The 25,520-nt window shown below is 41.9% G+C and overlaps 1 protein-coding gene across 3 annotated transcripts; it reads right to left on the reverse strand.

The window, feature by feature from the left end:
• Positions 1 to 365: 365 nt before the first annotated feature.
• Positions 366 to 11,280, reverse strand: TMEM219 (transmembrane protein 219). 3 transcript variants are annotated; one of them, XM_027051585.2, is made up of 6 exons: positions 11,124 to 11,280; positions 9,839 to 10,037; positions 9,572 to 9,761; positions 3,080 to 3,309; positions 1,502 to 1,671; positions 366 to 463 (listed from the first exon to the last, which is right to left on the reverse strand). In XM_027051585.2, exons 2-5 carry the CDS (start codon positions 10,001 to 10,003, stop codon positions 1,534 to 1,536), a joined length of 723 nt encoding a protein of 240 aa, XP_026907386.1. In that variant the 5' UTR covers positions 10,004 to 10,037; positions 11,124 to 11,280; the 3' UTR covers positions 366 to 463; positions 1,502 to 1,533. The 3 variants fall into 3 exon arrangements, with proteins under 3 accessions (XP_026907386.1, XP_026907387.1, XP_014918796.1); XM_027051586.2 differs by having other exon boundaries at positions 9,839 to 10,040; positions 11,124 to 11,278; XM_015063310.3 differs by having other exon boundaries at positions 9,839 to 11,138.
• Between the last annotated feature and the right edge of the window lie 14,240 nt (positions 11,281 to 25,520).

Below are 25,520 nucleotides of genomic sequence, written 5' to 3' on the forward strand. Positions count from 1 at the left end.
TCTGCTAGGAAAACTCAGTCTGTCAAATCCCTTCGGGAAGCAGGCATCTCACAATTGCATGACCTGCCCAAGGTCACAAAGCCTTTATGTCAGAGCATTTCCATGACCATACCCACCATACCCACCTAATTCTATCAACTAGTGGGAACTATCAACCTTATTTCATACAAGAAAACAAGACATAAAGTGGCAGAGCTGCGATCAAAAGGTGTTTTCCAAAGGCAAAAGGATAGAGCTGCAGTGATCCACGCCCTTTGCCAGCCTCTATCCCAAACTGAAGATTCAACAAGGTAAAGTCCCCCAAACCTGTCTGCCCTGAAATTCCCACCTCCATCCAATCCCCAATAAACACCCTGGGCGACATCGGGCAAAAAAGCCTTTTATTTCCCCCCACTTTCCAGCTCTCCATTTTTTGTAACATCTCTTCGAACTCAGAACAAAGGCCAGAGAAGTTGATTCACACCTGGAGAAAAAGAAAATTAAAAACCAGGGCAGATCACAGGGCCCTTGGGGGAAGCTCTGGGATGGCTGCAAAGTAAGGAGCAGAGGCAATGGCAGCTAGAGATAGGTGCAAGCACTTATTTTGACTGGGGTGGATAACTTCAGGGCCCCAGGATCTGCTAGGAGCCAGAGAGGCTTCCTTTCCCGGTCCACTCAGATCTAAGAAAGGCTAAGAGAGTTCCACCATCTCCCATCCCAGGCAGATGGATAGGGCAGTGAAGTCTAGCCCTGAGCAAAATAAGCAAGGTTGATTTTCAGCAATCCAGTTCCTTTGGCCAGAGCCCCTCCCTGGGCTTGGGCAGTTGCCGCTTCTCCCAAGGTTATTTCCTAGGGCACAGCAGCCAGTTGTTGAAGCTGAGAATAGTTTAAGAGTTGGCTGCACAATAGGTAACTTGCATATTATGTGAGATCCATCTGACAGAGTGAGACTTTTTTACAGAAAAAATTTTTTTCTTTAATGAGCTGACACATGAAATGGTTAGCCAACATATCCCCCACCCACTGCTACCTTTGTGAGGTGTGTTCCTCCAAAGGTCCTGTTAGCAGAATCAACTTTTCTAAATGCAGTGAAGGCTGATAGAAAAGAGGTGTATGTAAAATGCTTGGGCACAAAGTATGTGCCTAGTAAATGGGCATCACCGATCCTTTTGAGCTGTTCAATTTGAGTTTTACAAAAGCTGCATCATAAAAATGGGTATCACGATGTCAGGACAAAAGCAAGACAACCCTAATTCGCATCCAGGATGCATCATCAAATTTGAACCCTCTTGACTCCCACTGTTACCAAAAAACTTGGATGTGAACTACAGCTATGCATGAAATCTTAAAAATCAGAATGTTAACTGAAAGAAGTCAGTCACAAAAGAATGCATGTGATTCCATCTACATAAAGTTCAAAAATAAAACCAAACCATATTATTAAGGAATGACTCTATCTCAGTTATAATTGCCACCCCTACTCCATCCCCTACTCCCACAGGACTGGGGCAAAGAACCTTACCTGAGAACAAGTTGGGAACTAGGCCAGCGCCCTCAGAGCCGGGTTCTAGACCAGTGGGATTCCCGGCGCGGGTGAAAGCACACAGCAGTGAGACAGCAGAGAAGGCCACAGAAGAGAAGCAGGAAGGAGCCCAAAACAAACAGTCTGGAGCCACACAGAGCCAGCTCCTCCTAGGGATGGGCACAGGAAGGGAAGGAGGCATGAATGAGAGAGGGAGGGTGGAGAATCTTCCCCTGGGAAGACATCTTATCCCCAGGCCAAGAACTACAGAGAGAAGCCCCCATGGGGGAGAGGGCTCTCTACATCCAGGAGAGAAGGAGAACCCAAAGAGAAAATGTAATTTCTGTATAAGCTAATTGTCTCGATGGTCTACAAACTGCTTTCTTGCCCAGCCATTTACGTGAAATCCCACAATGTCTCCAGGAGGTAGGAAAGTCCACTACTATCCACGTTTTAAATATGTTCAAGTAGGGCCAGGTCTGGAAACAAGTATTTTCTCTGGTTCTAAACTCCCAGGTGATGTTCCTCACCAGGGTCCTTGCAAGTGTGAGGAAAGAGTACACAGCAGCCTCCTAACTGGTCTCTCTCCTTCCACACAGCACCACTGGACCCCCTGGCCTACAGTGTCAAGTTGTAGCATTTTAGCCTGGCATCACGGTACCTCATAATCAGGCCTCTGCATCCCTTCTGTCTCTTCCCCTCAGTCATTCCTAAGCCCCTCAGCATGGAGTGCCCTCGAGGGCCGAGCACTTTTCAATCTCTAGGCCTGTGTTTGTGCCGGTCCTTTTGCCTGAAATGCGTTCCCCCTCTCCTGAACCCCCTCTATTGCATTCTCTATCCACATCTTCCTCCTCTTCAAGGGTCACCGTGAAAGGGCAGACAAAGCCTGGGACTACAGTCAGAAGGCAGAGGTTGCAATCCTGTGTCTGCCACTTAACCAGTTGTGTGGCCTTGGGCAATTCGCTCCCTCTAAGCCTGTTTCCTCATCTGTAATGTGGGATAATAACAGCTACCTCAAAAGGCGATTTTAAGATCAAATGAGATAACGAACTTGAAAGCACTTGGTACATTATAAACTACTGTACACAATTCCCTTTCTTAAATGCCACCTTCTCTGTGAAGCACTCTCCATAAATGTTCAAGTTAGGGTTAATTGCTCCTTACTCCATGTCTGAATAACACTTTGCTCACATCTCTATGATAGCAATTAGCCCATTCTGCCCCTTCTTACAGCTTCCAAATTCCTTTATTCTGTTTAAAGACAAGTTAATAGTAATAGCTGTCGTTTATCCAAATCTCTGTTATGTACCAGGCATTGTCCTGAGCACTTGACATTAATTCTCATTCATCTTTATTTGTTGGAATCAGGAGATAATATTATGTTTTCCATTTTACAGATGATGTTTCCATTTTTACAACTCAGAGAGGCTCAGATGCTTGCTCAAGGTCACACCCCCTCTGAGACAGAATTATAGAGCCCTATGCCTTTTTCTGTTAGGTAAAACTGCCTCCAGAAGCCTTCAAGACACAGCGTTCAGCACGGCAGTCTATGAAACCCCAACAACCTGAGGTTCTTACCGACGTGAGCAGCTTGGTGAGCACAAGGCCTTCGTGGCTCCAGACCCTGACACACTCCTCAGCCATCCTAGAATTCAAGGTGGCATTTCCTGCTCCCTCCTCTGAGCAGGATATGGGGGGCTGGCTGGCGGGCAGGATTCCTGGGGCAGCACTAAAATACAGGCAGGTTCCTGGGGTCCTCTCTGCGGTCACCCTGGCTGTAATGAGGACGAGCTCTGTTGCAGAAGATCCTATGAGAGACACAGGAGAGGGGTTGGAAGAAAATGGAGGGTGGGTTGGAAGCCATCCATCTTCAGACTTACATTCATTTCTAAGGTTTCCTACAGTACCGGGTGTTTTGGCATTGAGGCTATTCAATAAAGTATTCTATGTGCCATCATCATGTCATTGAGAAATGACAATAACTGTGTACCAATATAAACAAAAAATTAAGTTAGCTTACAATCAATAAAGTAATCATACCAGTACTCACAAAGTTGCAGTGAAACTGGGGCAGATACACATTGCCAATGTCAGTCTGTATAAACTAGTTTGTCCTTTTTAAGAAAGTAGCTTTCTACTAGGTGCCAAAATCCATTGAAAGGTTCACACCCCATTTCAAATTAGCGGGAAGAGGATGGCCTATTTAGTCAGTGAATTTGGAACGATTTCCATTTGTGGAAAAAAAAAAGTTAGACTCATCTCACACTACAAAATAAAGTCCAGATGTGCTAAAGACCTATACTAACAAACTAAACAAAACAAAACCCAAAGAAAATACAGAAGAATATTTTCTAATTTTAAAGTGAGGAAGGCCTTCCTAAAAAAGACACAAGACCTAAAAGCCTGAGTAAAGAATGAGAGCAATAAACAACTCATAACAGTTAAAGACTTCTCTACGGTGAAAGAGAACTTAAAAAAAGTAACAGAATGGATGAAAATACCTACGTTTAACTGGCAAAAAGGTTTACTATACAGAATGTAAAAGGATCCTCTAAAAATCAAGAAGATAAAGGTAAACCATTTTTTTCTTTTTTTTCCCCCCACAAAACCGCAAGACAAATAAAAGTAAAATGGGCAAAGGATATGAACAGGAAATTCACGGAGGCACAAAAATGGCCAATAAACCAAAAGATGTTCAACCTCACTAATAATCGGGAGAAAGTAAATTAAAACAATCAGGTAATTCCTTTGCTCATTAAATTGGTAAAAATTAAAAAGACTGATAATAATAAGAATTGCTGAAGATGTGGGGAAATGGGCAGTTTTAATGAGTGACACCTTTCAGAAAAATACAATTTGGCTGTTTCTGTCATAATTTCAAATGGGTACAGAGAGGGACTAGGAAGATGCCGATCAAACTGTGGACTGTGCAGGGGAGATGAGGAGGATTTTTTGTTTTGTTTTTCTGATAGAGAGAGAGTAGGGGGTGGGGGGGACACAAGGGAGGAACAGAGAGAGAGGGAGATGGAGAATATGAAGCAGGCTCCATGCTGACAGCATACAGCCCGATGGGGGGCTCAAACCCACGATCTGTAGGATCATAACTTGAGCCGAAGTCAGTCACTTAACCAACTGAGCCATCAAGCACCCTGAGGCAAGGAAGATTTTTACACCTGCTTTGTATACTTCTATGTGCTCTAACTCCACAACAAAATGAATTTGTCCATTAAAAAAAAGGTCCATACCCTTGGACTCAGTCATACCACTTGTAGAAACTAATCCTAAGGTAAGGATTCAAAAGAAAAATGCCACGTATACCAAGATGTGTATTGTGATTTCACAAAAAATGCCAAAAAATAAGAAACAGTAGAGATGTTTAACACTAGGAAAAGCATTACAAGTGATGGCCTAGCCACTTAATGGATCACCTTACATCCATTAAAATAATAACATTCAGGCCGGGCAGTAAGAAAAAAGAATGATGTCATAAGGAGAAAAAAGAGAAATAGAAACCAGTACATATATTGTAATGAGAACTGAGAAATGTACATGTAAAATTTTCTAAGAGAATGCCCCTTTTCAGTGTTTTCCAGATCAAATTAATTACCAAAGTCCTGTCAATCCCACACTGCCAATGTCTCTTAGATCAGTCCCGGTTTTTCACAGCATTGTTTTAGCTCAGTTTTTCTTATCATCTTCTTTTTTTTTTTCCAAAGATTTTATTTAGGGGTGCCCGGGTGGCTCAGTCGGTTAAGCATCCGACTTTGGCTAGGTCATGATCTCACGGTTCATGAGTTCGAGCCCCGCATCAGGGTCTGTGCGGACAGCTCAGAGTCTGGAGCCTGCTTTGGATTTTGTGTCTCCCCCTCTCTCTGCTTCTCTCTCTCTCTCCCCAAAATAAATAAATGTTAAAAAAAAAAGATTTTATTTAATTTTTTTTAAGTAATCTCTACACCCATCATGGGGCTTGAACTCACAACCCCTAGATCAAGAGCCACAGACTCCACCAATTGAGCCAGCCAGGTGCCCCTTCTCATCATCTTTCTATTGCAACCACCTCCTAACTGGTCCTCCTCCATCTGGGCGCATTCCTACCAGACAATCAGCCAACAGACTGTGATCTTTTAAAAGAACAACAACAAAACCCTACTATTTTTCTGCCTAAAATTGTGAGTTTGCCCAACGGACTAAAGTTCAACTACCTGGGCTTGGCACACAAGACCTTCCATAGGATTCTGTCTGCTCTCTCCAGTCCATCTGTTGCCACTCACTCAACACTCCTTCCCCTGCACCAAAATGAACCCCTTGAAGTTCTCAAACATGCCATTACGGTCCCCATCTGCATACTTTTGTATGTGCTTGTCCCTCTGGCTGGAAGAGCAAAGCCCTAAACCTCCCTCAAGCCAGCTCAGGCACTGAATCCTTGGAAAAGCCTGTTTTCACTTGGCAGGCTCCTAACTATTCCCACTGTATCTTGTGAGCTACTACATGCATTGAAAGGTATTTACTTTGGGGAGCCTGGGTGGCTCAGTGGGTTGAGCGTCTGACTCTTGATATCAGCTCAGGTCGTGATCCCAGGGTGGTGGGATTGAGCCCCAACTTGGCTCAGCAGGGAATCTACTTGAGATTCTTTCTCTCCCTCTGCCCCTCCCCCACTTGTGCACATGCTTTAGCTCTTTCTCAAATAAAAATTAAAAGGAAAGAAAAGAAAGAAAGGTGTTTACTTCTGTTCATGTCTGTATCCTTGCTAGACTGTAAGCAGCTTGGAGTGAGGACCCGGGTCTTATACATCTCTATATTCCCCATGCTTGCTACATAATAGGTGCTCAATAATTATTACTTAGGTGATGCAATCATAGGTGGGTTATATTTTATTTTTGTCCAGAGTAATCTCTCATGATATTATTCTGGTTCTAACCATTATAAAAAGAACAAGGGCTTGTTTGCAAAAACAGAACTGGAGAAGTTGATCCTAAAATTCATATAGTAATTAAAGGAATCTGGAATAATGACAATTTTTAAAAAGAAGAACAAAGTTAAGGACTCACATTTTCTTTTTTTTTTTTTTTAAGGTTTATTCATTTTTCAGAAACAGAGAGAGACAGAACTTGAGGCGGGGAGGGGCAGAGATAGAGGGAGGCACAGAATCTGAAGCAGGCTCCAGGCTCTGAGCTGTCAGCACAGAGCCCGACACGGGGCTTGAACTCACAGACTGTGAGATCATGACCTGAGCCGAAGTTGGATGCTCAACTGACTGAGCCACCCAGGGACCCTGAAGACTCACATTTTCAGATTTCAAACTTAATACAAAGCTACAGTAATTAAAAGAGTGTGGTGCTAGCATAAGGATAGACATATGGATCAACGGAATAGAACTCAGAGTTCAGCAATAAATTCATATATACATCCATGCTCAGCTGGTTTTCAATAAGGGTGCCCAAATTATTCAGTAAGAAAGAATAGTCTCTTCAACAAAACATATTGGGACAACTGAATAGCCACTTGCAAACAATGAAGTTGGATCCCATCCTCACATCATTCACAAAAATTAACTCAAAAATGGATCATAGAGCTAAGTGTAAAGTCAAAACTACAAAATTTTAGTAGAAAATATACAAGTAAATCTTAGTGAGCTTAAGTTAGGCAAAGCCTGCTAAACCAACACACTAAAAGCACAAGCAACAAAAGAAAAAATTGATAAACTGGATTTCATCAAAATTAAAACCTTCGTGCTTCAAAGAACACCATCCACAAAATGAAAAGACAACCCAGAGAATGGGAGAAAATATTTGCAAATCATACCTCAGATAAGAGACTTGTATCCAGAAAATATAAAGAACTCTTATAGGGGCACCTGGGTGGCTCAGTCGGTTGAGCGTCCGACTTTGGCTCAGGTCACGATCTCACAGCTTGTGAGTTCGAGCCCCGCGTTGGGCTCTGTGCTGACAGCTCAGAGCCTAGAGCCTGCTTCGGATTCTGTGTCTCCCTCTCTCTCTGCCCCTAATCCACTCGCATTCTGTCTCTGTCTCTCTCAAAAATAAATAAACATTAAAAAAATTAAAAAAAAACTCTTAGAAGTCAATAATTATAAGACAAATTATCCAATTATTTTTTCACAAGCAAACTCCAAATAAACATTTCTCCAAAGGAGATAGATAAATAAGTGCATGAAAAAAAGACGTTCAGTATCATTAGCCGTGCCAATCAGAACCACAGCGAGATACTATTTCCCACTGCCTAGGATGGTTGGAATAAAAAAGACCGACAATAACAAATGTTGGTGAGGACGTGGAGAAATTGGAATTCTCATTCACTGCTGTAAAACAGCCTGGAAGCTCCTCAAAAGATTTAATGGGAACACCTGGGTGGCTCAATCAGTTAAGTGTCTGACTCTTGATTTCAGCTTAGGTCATGATCACAGAGTCGTGAAATCAAGTCCTGTGTTGGCCTCCAAGCTGAGAGTGGAACCTGCCTGGGATTCTCTCTCTCCCTCTCTCTTTGCCCCTCCCTTGCTCATGCGCGCTCTCTCTCTAATAAAAATTAACATTAAAAAAAAAAAAAGATTAAACATAGAGTTACCATATGATCCAGTAACTCCACTCCTTAGTATTTCATTTTCCTCAAGAGAAATGAAAATGTATGATCACACAAAATCTTGTATGAGAATGTTCATGGCGGCATTGTTCATAATAGTAAAAAAGTAGGAACAATCCAAATGTCAACGAACTGGCAAATGGATAAATGAAAGATGGACTATTCATACACTGAGCGCTATTCGGCAATAAAAACATGAAGCACTGGTAAGTGCTACGACATGGATGAACCTTGAAAACATGCTGGTTGAAAGAAGCAGTCACAAAAGACCACATATTGTATGAAATGTTCAGTACGCAAATCTACAGAAAAAGCAAGATTAGTAGTTGCCTGTGTCTGGGAGGTTAGGAGGAAAAGGGGAGTGACTGATAATGGGTTTAGGATTTCTTTTGGAGGCAATGAAAATGTTCTAAAATTGACAGTGGTGAGAGTTGCCCACTTTTGTGAGTATGTGAAAAGCCATTTAATTGTACATTTTAAATGTGTGAATTTTATGGTATGTGATCATATCTCAACAAAGCTCTCATATATATATTTAGAAAATAAAAAGCACAGGAAAAATCACCCCAAGTCTGTATATATCAGACACCTGCCTTTATTCTCATCCTTTGATCACACATATGTATACCTGGACATAAGAGACCTCCCCCTGCGACACACTCAGCTACATATGTAATTCACAAGAGATGCTTAGAATGACAGTGTCGAAAAGGACCTCAGAAGCCAGACAGTTCCACCTTTCTCTCCTCCCTTTTCATCTCCCCAGTTTCAGACAAGGAACTTGAGGCCAAATCTCATGCAGGAATAAACTGACACACTCTCGCTCTCTCTCTTATCATTTTCCCAGATGACTCTAAGCTCTGTGGGAATGGAGATGCCTAATTTTTTTCTGTATCGTCCATAGCACATAGAGCTGTGGTAAGAACAAAAGAGAAACTTAGGACACTTGCTTAATTGAAGGAGGACATGCTTCTTGAATATCCCCGAGGAGAAAGAAGGTAGCCTCCAATAGGAGAAAGCGGTAGAGATCAAGAAGGATGAGAAAAAACATTAGGTCAAATCTACCCCATCTCATTACACCTCCAAGGATGGAACCAAAAAACCTCAGGGGCACCTGGATGGCTTTGTCTGATTTGATTTCAGCTTAGGTCATGATCCCAAGGTCATGGGATTGAGCCCCATGTCAGGCTCTGCACTCTGTGTCAGAGCCTACTTAGGAATTTCTCTCTCTCTCTCTCCCCCCTGCCCCCACCCCCACTCATATTCACTCTCTCAAAAACAAACAAACAAACAAACCCACCTCAGAGCCGGAAGAGGAGAAAGAAAACACTTGTTCACTGAAAGTATCTAGCCCTTACTACAGCAGAAGTGACTAAGGCCAAGGGATATACCCAAGGTCACCAGGTTGGGGAGGTCAGAAACAAGGCCCACCCCTAAGTGTTCCGATGCCCAACCCCTATTCCTCCTTGATCTCACCTTTCAATCCAATATGACTACCCAGGACCTGGGTTTCGAATGTCTGGGTCTTGTTCCTGTCTGGACCATCTCCGAAGTTCAAGGTGGTCAGTAAGCCTACAACGTGAGATCCACGCGACTTCCGTGCGGCTGTCTCATTCACGGGGCACAGGGTCAGCTGGCCAAAAGATCTCAGGAAAGAGACCCAGTCCTGTGTGCAAAAGAAAGGTGAGAGGTGAGACATTAGCAGCATGAGCAGACCTGTATGGAAAGGATGAAGGTACTCACCTGAGGGATGTCAGGGCTGCGCAGGCCAGTCCTGTGGGTGAGGAGGAAGCTGCCAAGGCCCAGGCCTGAAAGGCCAAGAAGCAGCAGGATCAAAGTGGCACAGACCAGAGGTGGGTGGTGGGCGAGACAGAGATGCAGGTTGTGCCCTGCCTGGCAGCTGCCCATGGGGAGGAGAGGGGTCCGGGCCTCCACGGAGAGCCTGCTGGAGGACAGGAAGGAAGAACTGGACAAGAGCCTGAGAGTCAGAAGGCACTTACCCATTTTTATTCAAAGGGAAGCTAAAGCACTGAAAAGACAGGGGACTTGCTCAAGGCTCCACGGCCAATAGTGGCAGAGCCAGGACAAGAACCCAAGGCTCTTGACTCCAAGTTCATCCCCCTGCACCACTCAAAAAATGTCTGCTGTATTTCATTTCTGATGTGATCAATGCAGAAGCAAAGTAGAGCACACTGTGCTCGAAAACGGAACCCAAATGGAGAGTTCTCAAGGGGAGAAATTGAGGAAGCAGCTGTTCTGGGGTTAGGGTTTGGCTGAAGAACAATTCCAGCCAATAGCCTAGACAAAGGAAGTGTCTGATGAAAAGAACTCCACTTTGGAGCAAAAACGGTTCAGTCTGAAGCCTCCTCTGCCACTCACTGGCTATGTGAGAAAAATCTGTTAACCTTTGTGAGCTTAAGGATCTGTGAAGGGAAGGAGGGTGAAGGGTGGTTCTAAGAACACCAAATAATGAGGACTAAATGTGACAAATAAAGCAGTTTGCACAGTACTTGGGCCTTGCAGGGACGCAACAAATGTCCATTTTCTTTCTGTTTCTCTGTGTCATAATGATCTTTAAAACTAGGTGAAGCGAAGCAAAAAACACTGTGGTGGAAACTGAGGTTCGGGGACTTTAACAGAGGAGGGGCAGGGCCAAGGTCTGAAACCCCGTTTTCTGCTTCCAGGTAGAAAGAGTGCCCTTTGCCAAGCAAGAAGCAACAGTCTTATGAAAAGGAACATCTGGAAGACGGGATAAACATATTGGGTGGGGGGGGGGGGGGGGGGGAGAAGGAAGTCTCCAGGGAAATACAGGTGTCCCAAATGCCCAGCCCCTGCCCTGCCTCCCGTCCCGACACATCTGGAAAGAGGGAGGAAGCGCGAAGGGGGAGGGCAGAGCCTGAGGTCAGCGGCTGGTGGTGCCCCTGGGCCTCCCCTCCCCCCGCCCCAAGCCCCTCCTGCATGAACTCAACACCCGCAACATCCCTTTCCCGGTCTTGCGGCGTCGGTTCCGCCTGCCGCTAGCTCTCACCGCTCGGAGCCGGGCGGAGGCCGGCGCCCCCCGCGACGTCACGCGTGGAGCAGCGAAGGGGCGGGGTCCGTGCTCCCACTCACCCACCCCCACCCTCGCCGTGGGATTCGCATGCGCAGTGGCCACGCGGGCGGCCGCCGGGCCTCTCCTCGACTGGGCGGGGGCGTACCAAGAGGAAAGGCAAGGAAGGGGCAACGGAGAAGAAACTACCCCGCGGTAGCTGAGTGACAGGGAGAGAGGCAAAGGCGCTGACTCCAGGGACGTTGTTAGAATTGGAAAGCCTCACTCCGGAGACACTGTGGGGCATTTCAACGACAATCCGGTCGCGGGCATTTTTCTGTTGTTGGTCCCCCACCCGCGCCAGTCGCACAGCCCAGCCGCGCCCAGGTTCCGGATAAGAATTTGGGGTCCGCCCGGGGGCGGGACTCCAATCCTAGGACTCTGGCCTTCTGGGCTGTTTGGGTTCGGCTCTTCTCTGCGGACGTAACGTCTACACTTCACGCTTGGACTGTGGTTTTAGCGACTCCTTAATGCGTAGGATAGCTGCAGGGCTGCTCAATAGAGACCGTCTTATTTCACTTCTGCCCAGATTTTAGAGATGAGAACACCTGAAATAGCGAGACGCATGGAGCCAAGAACCGTGGGTTCAAATCCTAACTTTGTGCCTGCCTCTGCATAAGCCATAACCGTGCTCTTTTGGGGAGCCGAGTTTGTTAAAGGGGTTCATCCTGGGGTGCCTGGGTGGCTCAGTCTCCGACTTCATGATCGCACGGTTTGTGAGTTCGAGCCCCACATCGGGCTCTGTGCCGACAGCTCAGAGCCTGGAGCCTGCTTCAGATCCTGTGTCTACTTCTCTCTCTACCCCTCCCCTGCTCGTACTGGGTCTCTCTCTCTCTCTCTCTCAAAAATAAACATTAAAAAAAAAGGGGGTGGGGGTTCATCCTACCTACCTCACTGGTTGGATGGGAAGCTGAAGAGGCAAAGTGTGGGAAAACATGGGCCCGGTATGCACTGAGCACTCAACTGCACTCGACAAGTAAATGCTCCGTGAAGCAAAATCTTAATATTCAACTCTCCTGACGCTCTGTTAGGACAGAGACCATGTCATTCCTGTACCACCCCGCTTCCCAAAAGTTTATAGCCCCAAACCCTTTCCTAAATCGTAAAATAATATTCAACAAGGGTGCAAAGACCATTCAATGAGGAAAAGCTAGTCTTCTCAACAAATGGTGTTGGGAAGACTAGAGACCCACATGTTAAACCCTTACCTTACACCATATGTAAAAGTTAATTCAAAATGCACCAAAGAACTAAATGTAAGAGCTGAAACTATAAAACTCTTAGAAGAAAACATGAGGAAATCTTCGTGACCTTGGATTTGGCAACGATTTCTTGGATATGACACCAAAAGCACAGACAATGAAAGAAAAGATGAATCGGACTACATCAGAATTTAAAACTTCTGGGGGCGCCTGCATGGCTTAGCTGGTTAAGCATCCAGCTCTTGGTTTCAGCTCAGGTCATGATCTCATGGTTGATGAGTTCTCAGGCTCCACACTGTCAGCACAGAGCCTGCTTGGAATTCTCCACTCCCCCCCCCCCCCCCCCCGCCCTGCTCTCACTCTCTCTCTCTCTCTCAGAAGAAATAAACTTTAAAAATGTTTTTTAAATTTTTGTACATCAAAGGACACAAGAGAGTGAAAAGCAACCCACTGAATGGGAGGAAGTATTTGCAAATCACGTATTTGCTAAAGACTAAATAATATCCAGAATATATAAAGAGCTCTTACGGCTCAACACAACCACCACAAAAACCCTGGTTTAAAAAATAGGCAAAGGACTTGAAGATGTTTCTCCAAAGATATACAAACGGCCAATAGGCCCATGAAAAAATACTAAACATTACTGATAATTAGGGAAATGCAAATGAAAACCACAATTAGATACACCTCACAGCAATTAGTATGGGTACTATTAAAAAAAAAGAAGAAGAAAGGAAAATAAGTGTTAGCAAGACTGTGGAGAAATTGGAATGGTTTTGTGCTGTGGGTGGGAATTTAAAATGGTACAACCAGTACAGAAAACAGAATGGTGGCTCTTCAAAAAATTAAAAATAGGGGCGCCTGGGTGGCTCAGTCAGTTAAGCGTCCGACTTCAGCCCAGGTCATGATCTCACAGTTCGTGAGTTCAAGCCCTGTGTCAGGCTCTGTGCTGACAGCTTGGAGCCTGGAGCCTGCTTCGGATTTTGTGTCTCCCTCTCTCTTCCCCTCCCCAGCTCATGCTCGCACTCTGTCTCTGTCAAAAGTAAATAAACTTGAAAAATGAAATTAAAAATAGAATTACCAGAGTTGCCTGGCTGTCTCTTGATCTTGGGGTTGTGAGTTTGAGCCTCATGTTGGGTGTAGAGATTACTTTAAAAAAAAAAAAAACCTTGGGGTGCCTAGGTGTCTCAGTCAGTTAAGTGTTTGACTTCAGCTCAGGTCATGATCTCACGGTTTGTGAGTTTGAGCCCTACATTGGGCTCTGCACTGACAGGGAGGAGCCTGCTTCACATCCTTGGTCTCCCTCTCTCTCTGCCCCTCCCCTGCTCGAGCTGTCTCGCTCTCTTTCTCTCTCCAAAAGAAACATCTTAAATAAATAAATAAAAATAAAATCTTTAAAAAATAGAATTACCATATTATCCAGCAAGTCTAATTTTGGGGTATATACCCCCAAAGAATTGAAAGCAAAATCTCTAAGAGATATTTGTATACCCATGTTCATAGCAGCATTATTCACAAGGGCTAAAAGGTGGAAGCAACCCAAGGGTCCATCAACAGATGAATGGATAGATAAAATATGGTATATACATACAGTGAAATATTTTTCAGTCTTTAAAAGGAAGGAAGTTCTGATACATGCTACAACCTGGATGAACCTTGAGGGCATTATGCTGAGTGAAATAAGCCAGTCACAAAAAGGCAAATACTGTATGATTCCATCGATTTAAGGTAGTAGAGTAGTCAAATTCATAGAGAAAGAAAGTAGAATGGTGGTTACCGGGAGCTGGGGGTGGGGGTGGGGGTAGAGATGGGAATGGGGAGTTACTGTTTAATGGGTACAGAGTTTCAGTTTTGCAAGACGAAAAGAATTCTGGAGGTGGATGATGGTAATGAATATACTTCACACTACTGGATTTCTGCACTTAAAGATGCACAGAAATGGTTAAGATGGAGGGCCCCTGGGCAGCTCATTCAGTTGAGCATCTAACTCTTGATTTCCCCTCAGGTCACGATCCCAGGGTTGTGGAATTGAGCCCCTAGCGTGGAGCCTGCTTAAGATTCTCTCTCTCTACCCCCACCTCTGCCTCTTCTTCCCCAACCCCCGGCTCATGCATGTGCGCTCGCTCTCTCTCTCTCTCTCAAAAAAAAAAAAAAAAAAAGGTTAAGATGGTAAATATGTATGTTATGTATATTTTGCCACAAACATAATTAAAAAAAAAAAACCCTTGGGGTGTGTGTGTGTGTGTGTGAGTGAATTTATGGCACAGTCTCCTAGAGTATAGTGAGTGATGAATCCATTGATCAACTTAATTGAAATTCCAAGCATAGGAAGTATTTCCTTCTCAAAGGAAAAAGAAGTGTGGCCGACAGAGAATTTTAAAATCTAAGAATCGGAAGGCACTCAATAACTGAGCAAGTTCCACAATAACCACCCCCACTTCCACTTTATTTTCCGGGTGCTAAACTGATGCCTGGAGAGGTTAAGGGACTTGCCCCAAGTCTCCCAACCAGTTAAACCTCAGCCAGAACTAGAGCCCAAGTGTCCCAACACCGAATCTAGTCCTTTCTCACCAAATCCTCCTTGCTAGATCCTGCCAAGGGATCTCTCCTGAAAACCTGTAAAAGTCTCTGCCCATCTGACTCTCAGCCACACCCAGCCCCGTTGGAGCCAGTGAGGTCACCTTTCCCTAGTCTCAGTTTTGTCTCCCCAGCCACTACCACTGTTCTTGGAATTGTAGGCTCTCACAAGCCCCAGTTTTCATAGTTTGAGTACAGTATTTACTCAATAAATATTTATTGACTGATGGATTGAAACAGCTTCTTGGGTTTTTTTTTTTTTTTAATATTTTAATGTTTACTTATTTTTGAGAGAGAGAATACAAGCAGAGGAGGGGCAGAGAGGGAGGGAGACCCAGAATCTGAAGCAGGCTCCAGGCTCTGAGCTGTCAGCTCAGAGCCTGATGTGGGGCTCAAACTCATAGACTGTGAGATTGTGAGCCAGAGTCAGATGCTTAACCCACTGAGCCACACAGGCACCCCTCGAAAACAGCTTCTTACAGGCCAATTTCACTGAGAACTCACCAATTTTCGGTTTCACTTTAAGGTTGGGAGCACATCTGCCCATGCTGAATGGTTGTGAAATTTAGGTTAAAAGATAAAAGAAAGTTTATTCAGTCAACAATTATATTTTAGTGTCTACTGGGGTCCAGGCACAAAATTAGTATCATATAGCAAAAACTTTGTCAATGTTTCTACTTAATGACAAGTCTAATTTGCAGGGTTATAAGATAAGGCATGAAAGTGCCCAGTGTGGTACACAATAGGAAGTCAACAAATGTGAATTTCCCTTTATTATTCTTGTACTGCAGAGTAATAGGGCATGTTTGGACAGCAGTTCTTGTAAATGACCATAATTAATATTTACTTATGTAGTCCAATCAACCAATTCTACGGACCAGTAGAGGCAAACTGGTTAAAGCATTGAACTGCCTCAAGGCCTGAGAATCAGGGTAGATGGATGGAAACAAATGTCTTACACAGGGAAAAAAAAAAAAAATTGGGGGCGGGGGTAGCCCAAGAAGACACACAATTGGTTGTGCACTGTAATCCATCAGCATTATAGCTAAATTCTGGTTTGGTAATCCACTCATCAGGCCCTTAAGGTGAGTGTTACTGGGGAAAACTGGTCCTAGACAGCTTCAATAATTTAACCAGGGTCACACAGATAGTGGGAGGCAGAAGTTGGCTTATGATTCAAGCCTGAATACAAATGTAAGAATCTACAAATGTGAGAATCAGAAAGCCAATTGAGAAGGGAACGACCCATTCCTTTGAAAGGAATCGAGGGAGGGGTTCCTCCATCACTCCATAATGATAGATTCCTCTCTGAGCTCTGGCCCAGGTAAAAGCTCTTAGGGATCTGTTTGATTTTTTTCCTTCTATATTATTGAGCTCTAAAACTTTATGGAGTCACAGGCCGCTTTGAAAATCTGATGCAAGCTTTCATTCAGTCAGATATTCATTCAGTAAACATCTCTGAGCGGCCAGGCACTATTCTCCAGGTGGGGAATACAATGGTGAATCCCTGACTTCCTAGAAAGTAAAATCCGCCAATGGAAGTTCTCCCTCGAAAAATGCGCTTTTACCTGAACGTTTGCAGTTTCAATCAGCAGAAACTCAGTTCTCTTGGAGCCTATCCTCGGACAGGAGACCCTACAAATTTAATAAGTTTCCTTCTACCCTAGTTTGACTTCAGTTTAGTGTTTAGTTTCATATCAGGACTGCTTGATAAAATTAGCCCTTCTTTCTCGTTTACTTCTTGATTTTATCTTGTGTTATTCACCTATTCAATCAACTCATTCATTCATTCAACAAACATTTGAACACCTGTTAAATGCCAGGTGCTTGGTTAGGCATTGAGGAAGCCACATTTCCTACCAATGAAAATCCTTACTAAAAGAGACAGATACACAAAGTATTATGATAAAATGTTAAATACCATAATAGATAATACCATAATATAAAATAACAATAGCTACCCTTTTCTGAATAACATCTAAGTGGGTCAAGCATTTAATGGCCTTCAAAAGTTATCTAGTTCAAACTTATCAATAGCAAAAGCAAATCATCATTATCCCTACTTTACGATGAGAAAGCCAAGGCTTAGCAATGTTAGGAAGCTTGCCCATGGTGTTCAGCTGGTCAACAGCTACATGTAACACATACATACAAGCACACACACACGTATGCATGATACACCTATTGGAAAAAAGAATATTTGCAAACTTGGAATGAGATACTTTCTAAGGTAAGGCAACTACCAGAAACTATAAATGGAAAAATGGATCAACTTAGCTATTCTTTTTAGTTTTTTTTTTTTCTTTTCTTTTCCTTTTTTTTTTTTTTTTTTTTGAGAGAGAGAGGGCCGGCGGGAGTGGGGTGAGAGCAGCAGAGGGAGAGAGATAGAAAGAATCCTAATCTCCATGCTCAGCACAGAGCCTGATGAGGGGCTCAATCCCATGACCCTGGGATCATGACCTGAACCAAAATCAAGAGTTGGATGCTCAATGGACTGAGCCACCCAGGCACCCCATGAATCAATTTAACTATTTAAAATTAAAAGCCTCTGCAGTAATCTCTTGGACATAGCAACATATTGGCCTTAGCAACATATTTATGGATATGTCTCCACAGGCAAGGGAAACAAAAACAAAAAAAACTGTTGGGACCACACCAAAATAAAAAGCTTTTGCACAGCAAAGGAAACCATTAACGAAACAAAAAGGGCACCTAGTGAATGGGAAAAAATATTTGCAAATGATATGTCTGATGAGGAGTTAATAGGCAAAATATATAAAGACCTTACACAACTCAACACCAAAAAAATTTCAATTTAAAAATGAGCAGAGGACTTGAATAGACATTTTTCCAAAGAAGACATCAGATGGCCAACAGACACATGAAAAGATGCTCAACATCACTAATCATCAGGGAAATGCAAGTCAAAACCACAAGGAGATATCACTCCACACCTGTCAGAAAGGCTAGTATCTTAAAGACAATAAATAACAAATGTTAGATGTGGAGAAGATCCAAAGGATGTGGAGAAGAGGGAACCCTCGTACATAGCTGGTTGGAATGTAAATTGGTGCAGCCATGTGGAAAACGGTATGAAGCCTCCTCAAAAAATTAAAAACAGAAATACTACACAATCCAGTAATTCTGCTACTGGGTATTTACCCAAAGGAAATGAAAATGCTAATTTGAAAAGATACATGTACGCCTATGTTTATTGCAGCATTATTTACAATAGCAGCCATGATACAGAAGCAAGTGTCCATCAATAGCTGAATGGATAAAGAAGATGTGGTATATAAACACAGTGGAATATTAGCCTTAAAAAAGAATGAGATCTTGGGGCGCCTGGGTGGCTCAGTCGGTTAAGCATCCAACTCTTGGTTTTGGCTCATGATTTCATGGTTTCATGAGTTGGAGCCCCACCTTGGGCTCTGCACTGACAGTGCAGAGCCTGCTTGAGATTCTCTCTCTCTCCCTCTCTCTGCCTCTCCCTAACTCACGCTCTCTCTGTCTCTCTCAAAAATGAATTTAAAAAGGGGCGCCTGGGTGGCTCAGTCGGTTAAGCGACCGATTTTGGCTCAGGTCATGATCTTGCAGTCTGTGGGTTCAGGCCCCATATCAGGCTCTGTGCTGGCAGCTCAGAGCCGGGAGTCTGCTTCATATTCTGTCTCTGTCTCTGCCTCTCTCTGTCTCTGTCTCTGTCTCTGTCTGTCTCTCTCTCTCTCTCTCTCTCTCTCTCTGCCCCTCCCCCGCTCATGCTCTGTCTCTCTCAAAAATAAACATTAAAACAAATTTTAAAAAATGAATTAAAAAAAAGAATGAGATATTGTCACTTGCGACAACATGGATGGGCCTAAGGGCATTATGCCAAGTGAAATAAATCAGAGAAAGAGAAATATCATATGATTTCACCTAAATGTGAAATTTAAAAAACCCCTCAAAAAGCAGAGTCTTAAATACAGAGAAGAAACTGGAAGTTGCCACATGAGAAGTGGGTGGGGAGATGGGCAAAATAGATTAAGGGGATTAAGAGGTACAAAAAAAAGTTTAAAGCCTATATATGTTAAAGGACTTCATGCAAGTGAGAAATAGGAGAAACTGTATATATTAATGTCAAATGATTAGTAGCAGCTAATAGTGCCCCCCCCCACCAGGTGAAATTTACATGAAGTGCACAGATCTTAAGTATGAAATTTCTAAGTTTTGACAAATGTAATGCCCATGTAAACACTCCAATCAAAACATAAAACATTTCCCATCACTCCAGGAACTTCTCTCATTCCCCTTTCCAGTTATTCCCCATCTCCTCTGTCCAAGGAAACCACTATTCTCACGCTATCATCAAATACTTAATGTTTTTTCCTTAAATGTCCAAATTATCTTACTAGATTGTAAGTTTTTTTGGTTTGGTTTTGTTTTTTTTAGATTGCACAATCTTTAAATGAGGACCTGCCTGATTTTTTTGCTTAGTTTTCCTGATTTTTTTTGCTTAGGGTTGTTTTTGTTGTTGTTGTTGTTGGTTTGTTTGTTTTAGTGTAATAAATTACATATAACAAAATTTGCCAGTTTATTTTTTTAATTTTTATTTTTTTTCAATGTTTATTTTTGGGCAAGCACAAGGGGGGCGGGAAGGACAGAGAGAGGGGCACAGAAGATCTGTGCAGACAGGCTAACAGCAGCGTGTGGGGCTCGAACTCACGAACCATGAGATCATGACCTGAGCTGAAGTGGATGCTCAACTGACTGAGCTATCCAGGTGCCCATAAAATTAGCCATTTTAATCATTTTAAAGTATACAGTTCATTCACAATGTTGTACAATCATCACCACTGTTTATTTCTAAAACTTTTCATCACCCTAAACAAAAATTCTGTAACCATTAAGCAATAGATCCCCACTTCCCCCTTGACCCAGATCCCCAAAACCGCTTTTCTACTTCCTATTTTTACAAGTTTGTCTATTCTAGATATTTCATATAAGTGGAATCATATGATATTTGTCATTTTGTGTCTGGCTAATTTTAATTAGCATAATGTCTTCAAGGTTCATCCATGTTATAGCATGTGTCAGAATTTCTTTACCTTTTTTTTTTTAATAGAGTTCATTCCCAACATGGGGCTTAAACTCATGACCCTGAGATTGAGAGTTGCATGCTGTACCAACTGAGCCAGCCAGGTACCCCAAGAATTTCTTTCCTTTTTAAGGCTGAATAATATTCCATCATACATACACATCACATATTGTTTATTCATTCATTTATAGATGGACACTTAGACTGTTTGCACATTTTGGCTATTGTAAATAATTCTGCTACAAACATTGGTGTACAAGTAACCGTTTGAGTCCTTGTTTTCAAATCTTTATATGCCTGGTAATGGAATTGCTTGGTCATAAGGTAATCCTGTGTTTTGTTTTGTTTTAAAATTTTTTTTTAATGTTTATTTATTTTTGACAGAGACAGAGACAGAATGTGAGTGGGTTAGGGGCAGAGAGGTTGGGAAGCAGAAGCAGGCTCCAGGCTCTGAGCTGTCAGCACAGAGCCCGACGCGGGGCTCGAGCTCACGAGCTGTGAGATCATGACCTGAGCCAAAGTCAGACGCTCAACCGACTGAGTCACCCAGGCGCCCCGGTAATCCTGTGTTTAACTCTTTGAGAAACTGCCAGACTGTTTTCCGCCATGGCTACACCATACTACATCTCCACTGGCAATGTGTAAGTGTTCCACTATTGCCACATTCTCACCGACACTTGTTATTATCTTTTTGATAATAGCCATCCTAGTGTGTTGGAAATAGTGTCTTGTTGTGGTTTTTATTTGCATTTCCCTAACAACCAATGGTGTTGAGCATTTTCCATGTGCGTATTTATCATTTGTACATGTTCTCTGAAATAAATCAAATCCTTTGACCGTTTTGGAATTAGGTTGTTTGCGGTTTTGTCATTTGAGTTGTAGGGTTCTGTATATGTTCTGGAAATGAATCTCTTAACAGATACGTGATTTGCAAATATTTTCTCCCGGTCTGTGTTTTGTCTTTTCACTCTCTTGAGGGTGCCCTTTGATATACAAGTTTTTCATTCTAATTAAGTCCAATTTTTCTACTTTTTTTCTTTTGTTGCCTGTGCTTTGATGTGATGTTTAAGAAATCATTGCCAAGGTCATGAAGATTTGTCCCTATATTTTCTTCTAAGAGTTTGGTAGTTTTCATTTTTACATTTAGGTCTATTATCTACTTTTAATTAATTTGTGTATTTGGCATAAGGGTCCAGCTTCATTTTTCACCATGTGGATATCCAGTATTTATGGCACCATTTCTTTTTTCTTTTTTTCAATATATGAAGTTTATTGTCAAATTGGTTTCCATACAACACCCAGTGCTCATCTCAAAAGGTGCCCTCCTCAATAGCCGTCACCCACCCTCCCCTCCCTCCCACCCCCCATCAACCCTCAGTTTGTTGTCAGTTTTTAAGAGTCTCTTATGCTTTGGCTCTCTTCCACTCTAACCTCTTTTTTTTTTTTTTTTCTTCTCCTCCCCCATGGGTTTCTGTTAAGTTTCTCAGGATCCACATAAGAGTGAAACCATATAGTATCTGTCTTTCTCTGTATGGCTTATTTCACTTAGCATCACACTCTCCAGTTCCATCCATGTTGCTACAAAGGGCCATATTTCATTCTTTCTCATTGCCACGTAGTACTCCATTGTGTATATAAACCACAATTTTTTTTATCCATTTATCAGTTGATGGACATTTAGGCTCTTTCCATAATTTGGCTATTGTTGAGAGTGCTGCTATAAACTTTGGGGTACAAGTGCCCCTATGCATCAGTACTCCTGTATCCCTTGGGTCAATTCCTAGCAGTGCTATTGCTGGGTCATAGGGTAGGTCTATTTTTAATTTTTTGAGGAACCTCCACACTGTTTTCCAGAGTGGCTGTATTTATGGCACCATTTCTTAAAGAGACTCTTATTTTCCCCATTGAATGTTCTTAGCACTCTTGTAAAAAAAAAAAAAAAAAAAGTCAGTTAACCAGGGGCACCCGGGTGACTCAGTCAATTAAGCTTCCAACTTTGGCTCAGGTCATGATCTCACAGTTCATGGGTTCAAGCCTAGCATTGGGCTCTGTGCTGATAGCTCAGAGCCTGGAGCTTGCTTTGGATTCTGTGTCTCCCTTTCTTTTTGCCCCTCCCTTGCTTTCACTCTGTCCCTCTCTCTCTCTCTCAGAAAATGAATAGACATTAAAAAAAATTTTTTTTAAATCAGTTAACCATACAGAGGCATGGCCACTAGCCAATTTTCAAGACTTGCAAAATACGGATCTAATCGTTTTTCACAACCTTTTTTTTTTTTTTTTTTTTTTTACTACAAGAAAGTTTTTTGTCATCTACCTTCTCACTGGCTTTATTTAATTTACATACAAATATTTATCTCTATTAACAATATAAAAACAAAGCAACCCTGAATTCCTTTTATGAAAACCACCCTGTCAACAACACCATTGTCTAAATCTTTTTTGATTGTACACTTCTATTAGGAAGAACTTTTGAGCCTATACCTTTAATACATATGTATTTGTTTACTTATAAAGTTTTTACGATATTGCTCTACTAATACATTATTTATTGTATAAAACATGCAAAAATAGATAATTTGATGGTGTGAAAAGTCAATTGACTCTAGATGTGAAGGTTTATTTCTGAGTTCTCAATTTTATTCTATTCATCTATATGTCTGTCCTTATGCCAACACCACACTGTCTTGATTACTGTAGCTTTATAAGAAGTTCTAGAGTAGTCATACTCATACTCATCAGGGAGTATGAGTCTTCTAACTTTGTTCTTTTTCAAGATTGTTTTGGCTATTTGGGGTCTCTTGCAATTCCAAATAAATTTGAGGGTTGACGTTTCCACTTGTGGAAAAAAAATGCTATTGGGATTTGATAGAGATTGCATTGAATCTAGAGATCTCTTTGATTAGTATTGTCATCTTAACTATGTTAGGTCTTCCAATCCAAGACCTTCCAATCCAAGGATGCCTCTCTATTTATTTAGGTCTCCTTTCACCAATATTTTGTGATTTTCAGTGTAAAAGTTTTCTGCTTCATTGGTTAAACTTATTCCTAATTGTTTTATTCTTTTTGATACTATTGTAAATGGCATTGTTTTCTTGACTTGCTTTTCAGTTTGTTCATTCCAAATGGTCAACTTTTACTGAAAGTTTACCATGTACCAAACATGGTGCTATGGTCTTTTTATGGGATTGTTTCATTTAAATCTCAAATAAAAACTACACAAGAAATAAACTATTTATTATGAGCACTCCATTTTATAGATGTAGAAAGTAAGAGTAGTTTATAAAAGTTACACATTTAATAAGTGTTGGGGCAAATATTTGAACTGAAGCAGTCTAAATCTAGATCTGTGTTTTTAACATCTGTAGTATATTATGTCTAGAATAATATCTTGAATATATCATATAAACTTTGCTGATATCTTTCCAAGATAAATATTTAAAAAGCTATTGCCAGATATCTGTGTATATATAAGATATACTTTTTTTAAAGTTTATTTTTAGAGGGAGTGAGAGAGAGCAGGGGAGGGGCAGAGAGAGGTAGAGACAGAATCCCAAGAAGGCTTCTCACTGACAATGGGGATTGAACTCAAAAACTGTAAGGTCATGACCTCAGCCGAGATCAAGAGTCAGATGCTTAACCAACTGAGCTGTCCAGGTGTCTCAATATAAGTTATAGTTTTATATAAAATTATATATGTACATACATTTTATGTAAAAAAAAATATATATATATATAAGTTATATACACATATAGTAAAAATAGATAGCACAGGGCACAGGACCAGTCATTAAATTTAGGGGGGCAGGTGACAGTAGTAATTTTGTTTTGTCCTAAAAAAGAATTTATTTAATACTGATGTAATTTGAAAACAGCTTCTGTTTCATCAATGGCTTCAATCACCATCTATACATTGATGATTCAAAAATCCCTATCTTTAGGTCATACAGAAGCCAAGTTTAAGGTTCATATTTTCAAATGTCTTCTTAAAATCTCCATTCATTCAACAAACATTTGTTGAGTGTCCCCTTGTGCAATGAACTTCTAAGTTCTGGGTATCTAATGGTGTGGACAGATATCTGGCTTCAAGAGTTCATAACATTGTCTACTCTTGGTGTCATACAGGCACCTCACTTAGTACATTTAAACTGAGCACATGGAACAACATCAGTGAGAAGGGCAGGGTAGAGACCTCTAGCAGCCCGTTCTCCCCAGAACTAGCAAAAATTGTCAGAATGAACATATCAGAAGTCTGGACGATAGCAAAGGTTTACAGCAACTATGTGAATGCTTAACCGAAAGAAAGGTCACAGAAACCAGGTAGGAGAAATTTGTGGTGCTTTAACGTTAATGTTACTCTATCCCCATCCTGCATAGTGACAGTCTTGAAGATTGTGTTTCTGGTGTGGGTACCTGGTCCCAAAGGGAAGAGAATGGATCTCATTCCTAAGGAATTATATTTGTGTTTTGACCTGCCTATGGGTTCCCTGAAGGACTGATGAACTTGTTTTGTCTAATTCAGAACACTCTCAGGACAGAGAAGTGGCTATAGTGTAGGAGGACCTTCCCAGAACACAGTAAAAGCTAAATTAACAAGCCAGTGCCAACTAGGGGGAAAGATAATGGGAGAGGCAAACTATAGGTATACCAAAAGCCAGGGAGAGAAAAAAAAAAAACAAAAAACAGGAAGTGAGACTCTTTGGAATATAGGGCTTTGAAAAGCTCCCACCTCCAGGGCTTAGAAAATAACCTGAGAAGACCATAAGTTTCACTTCTGGCTGGTCTTTAGGTTCTGCACAAGCAGTAAGTGAAGCCTGAAGCAGAGTTGTGAGTGGCCTGGCTAAGTGTTGAAGGAGTGCTCTAACACAGAGACAATCTCCAAAGACCTGGAGAGTATTTTTAATTTTATTTTGCTCTCCTCTCTTCTTCCCCTCCTCTCCTTTTCCTCTTCCTTCCCTCTCTCCTGTCTCCACATCATATTTTCAAAATGTTCAGTTTTCAGAAAAAATTACAAAGCATGCCAAAAAAAAAAAAAAAAAAAAGCCCACAGTAAAATATGGCCCACTCACAGGAAAAAGAAAGTAATAGAAACTGTCCCTGAGGAAGCACAGACTTTGGATTTATTAAACAAAGACTTTAAATCAACTGTCTATAATGCATTCAATAAGCTAAAGAAAACCATGGACAAAGAACTAAAGGAAACCAGAATGATATCTCAACAATAGAGAGTATCAATAAAGAGATAGAAATTATAAAAAAGAACCAAATAGAAATTTAGTAACTGAAAAGTACAATAATTCTTAAAATTTTTTTAAGTTTATTTATTTCGAGAGAGATGGAGACAGAGAGAGTGGGGGAGGGGCAAAGAGAGCGGGAGAGAGGAAGCCCAAGCAGGCTCTGCACAGAGCCCGATGAGGGGCTCCAAGCCACAAAATCACAAGATCGTGACCTGAGCTGAAACCGAGAGTCAGATGCTTAACCAACTGAGCC

This window comes from Acinonyx jubatus, chromosome E3 (genome assembly GCF_027475565.1).
Source record: "Acinonyx jubatus isolate Ajub_Pintada_27869175 chromosome E3, VMU_Ajub_asm_v1.0, whole genome shotgun sequence".
Taxonomy (NCBI): Eukaryota; Metazoa; Chordata; class Mammalia; order Carnivora; family Felidae; genus Acinonyx; species Acinonyx jubatus.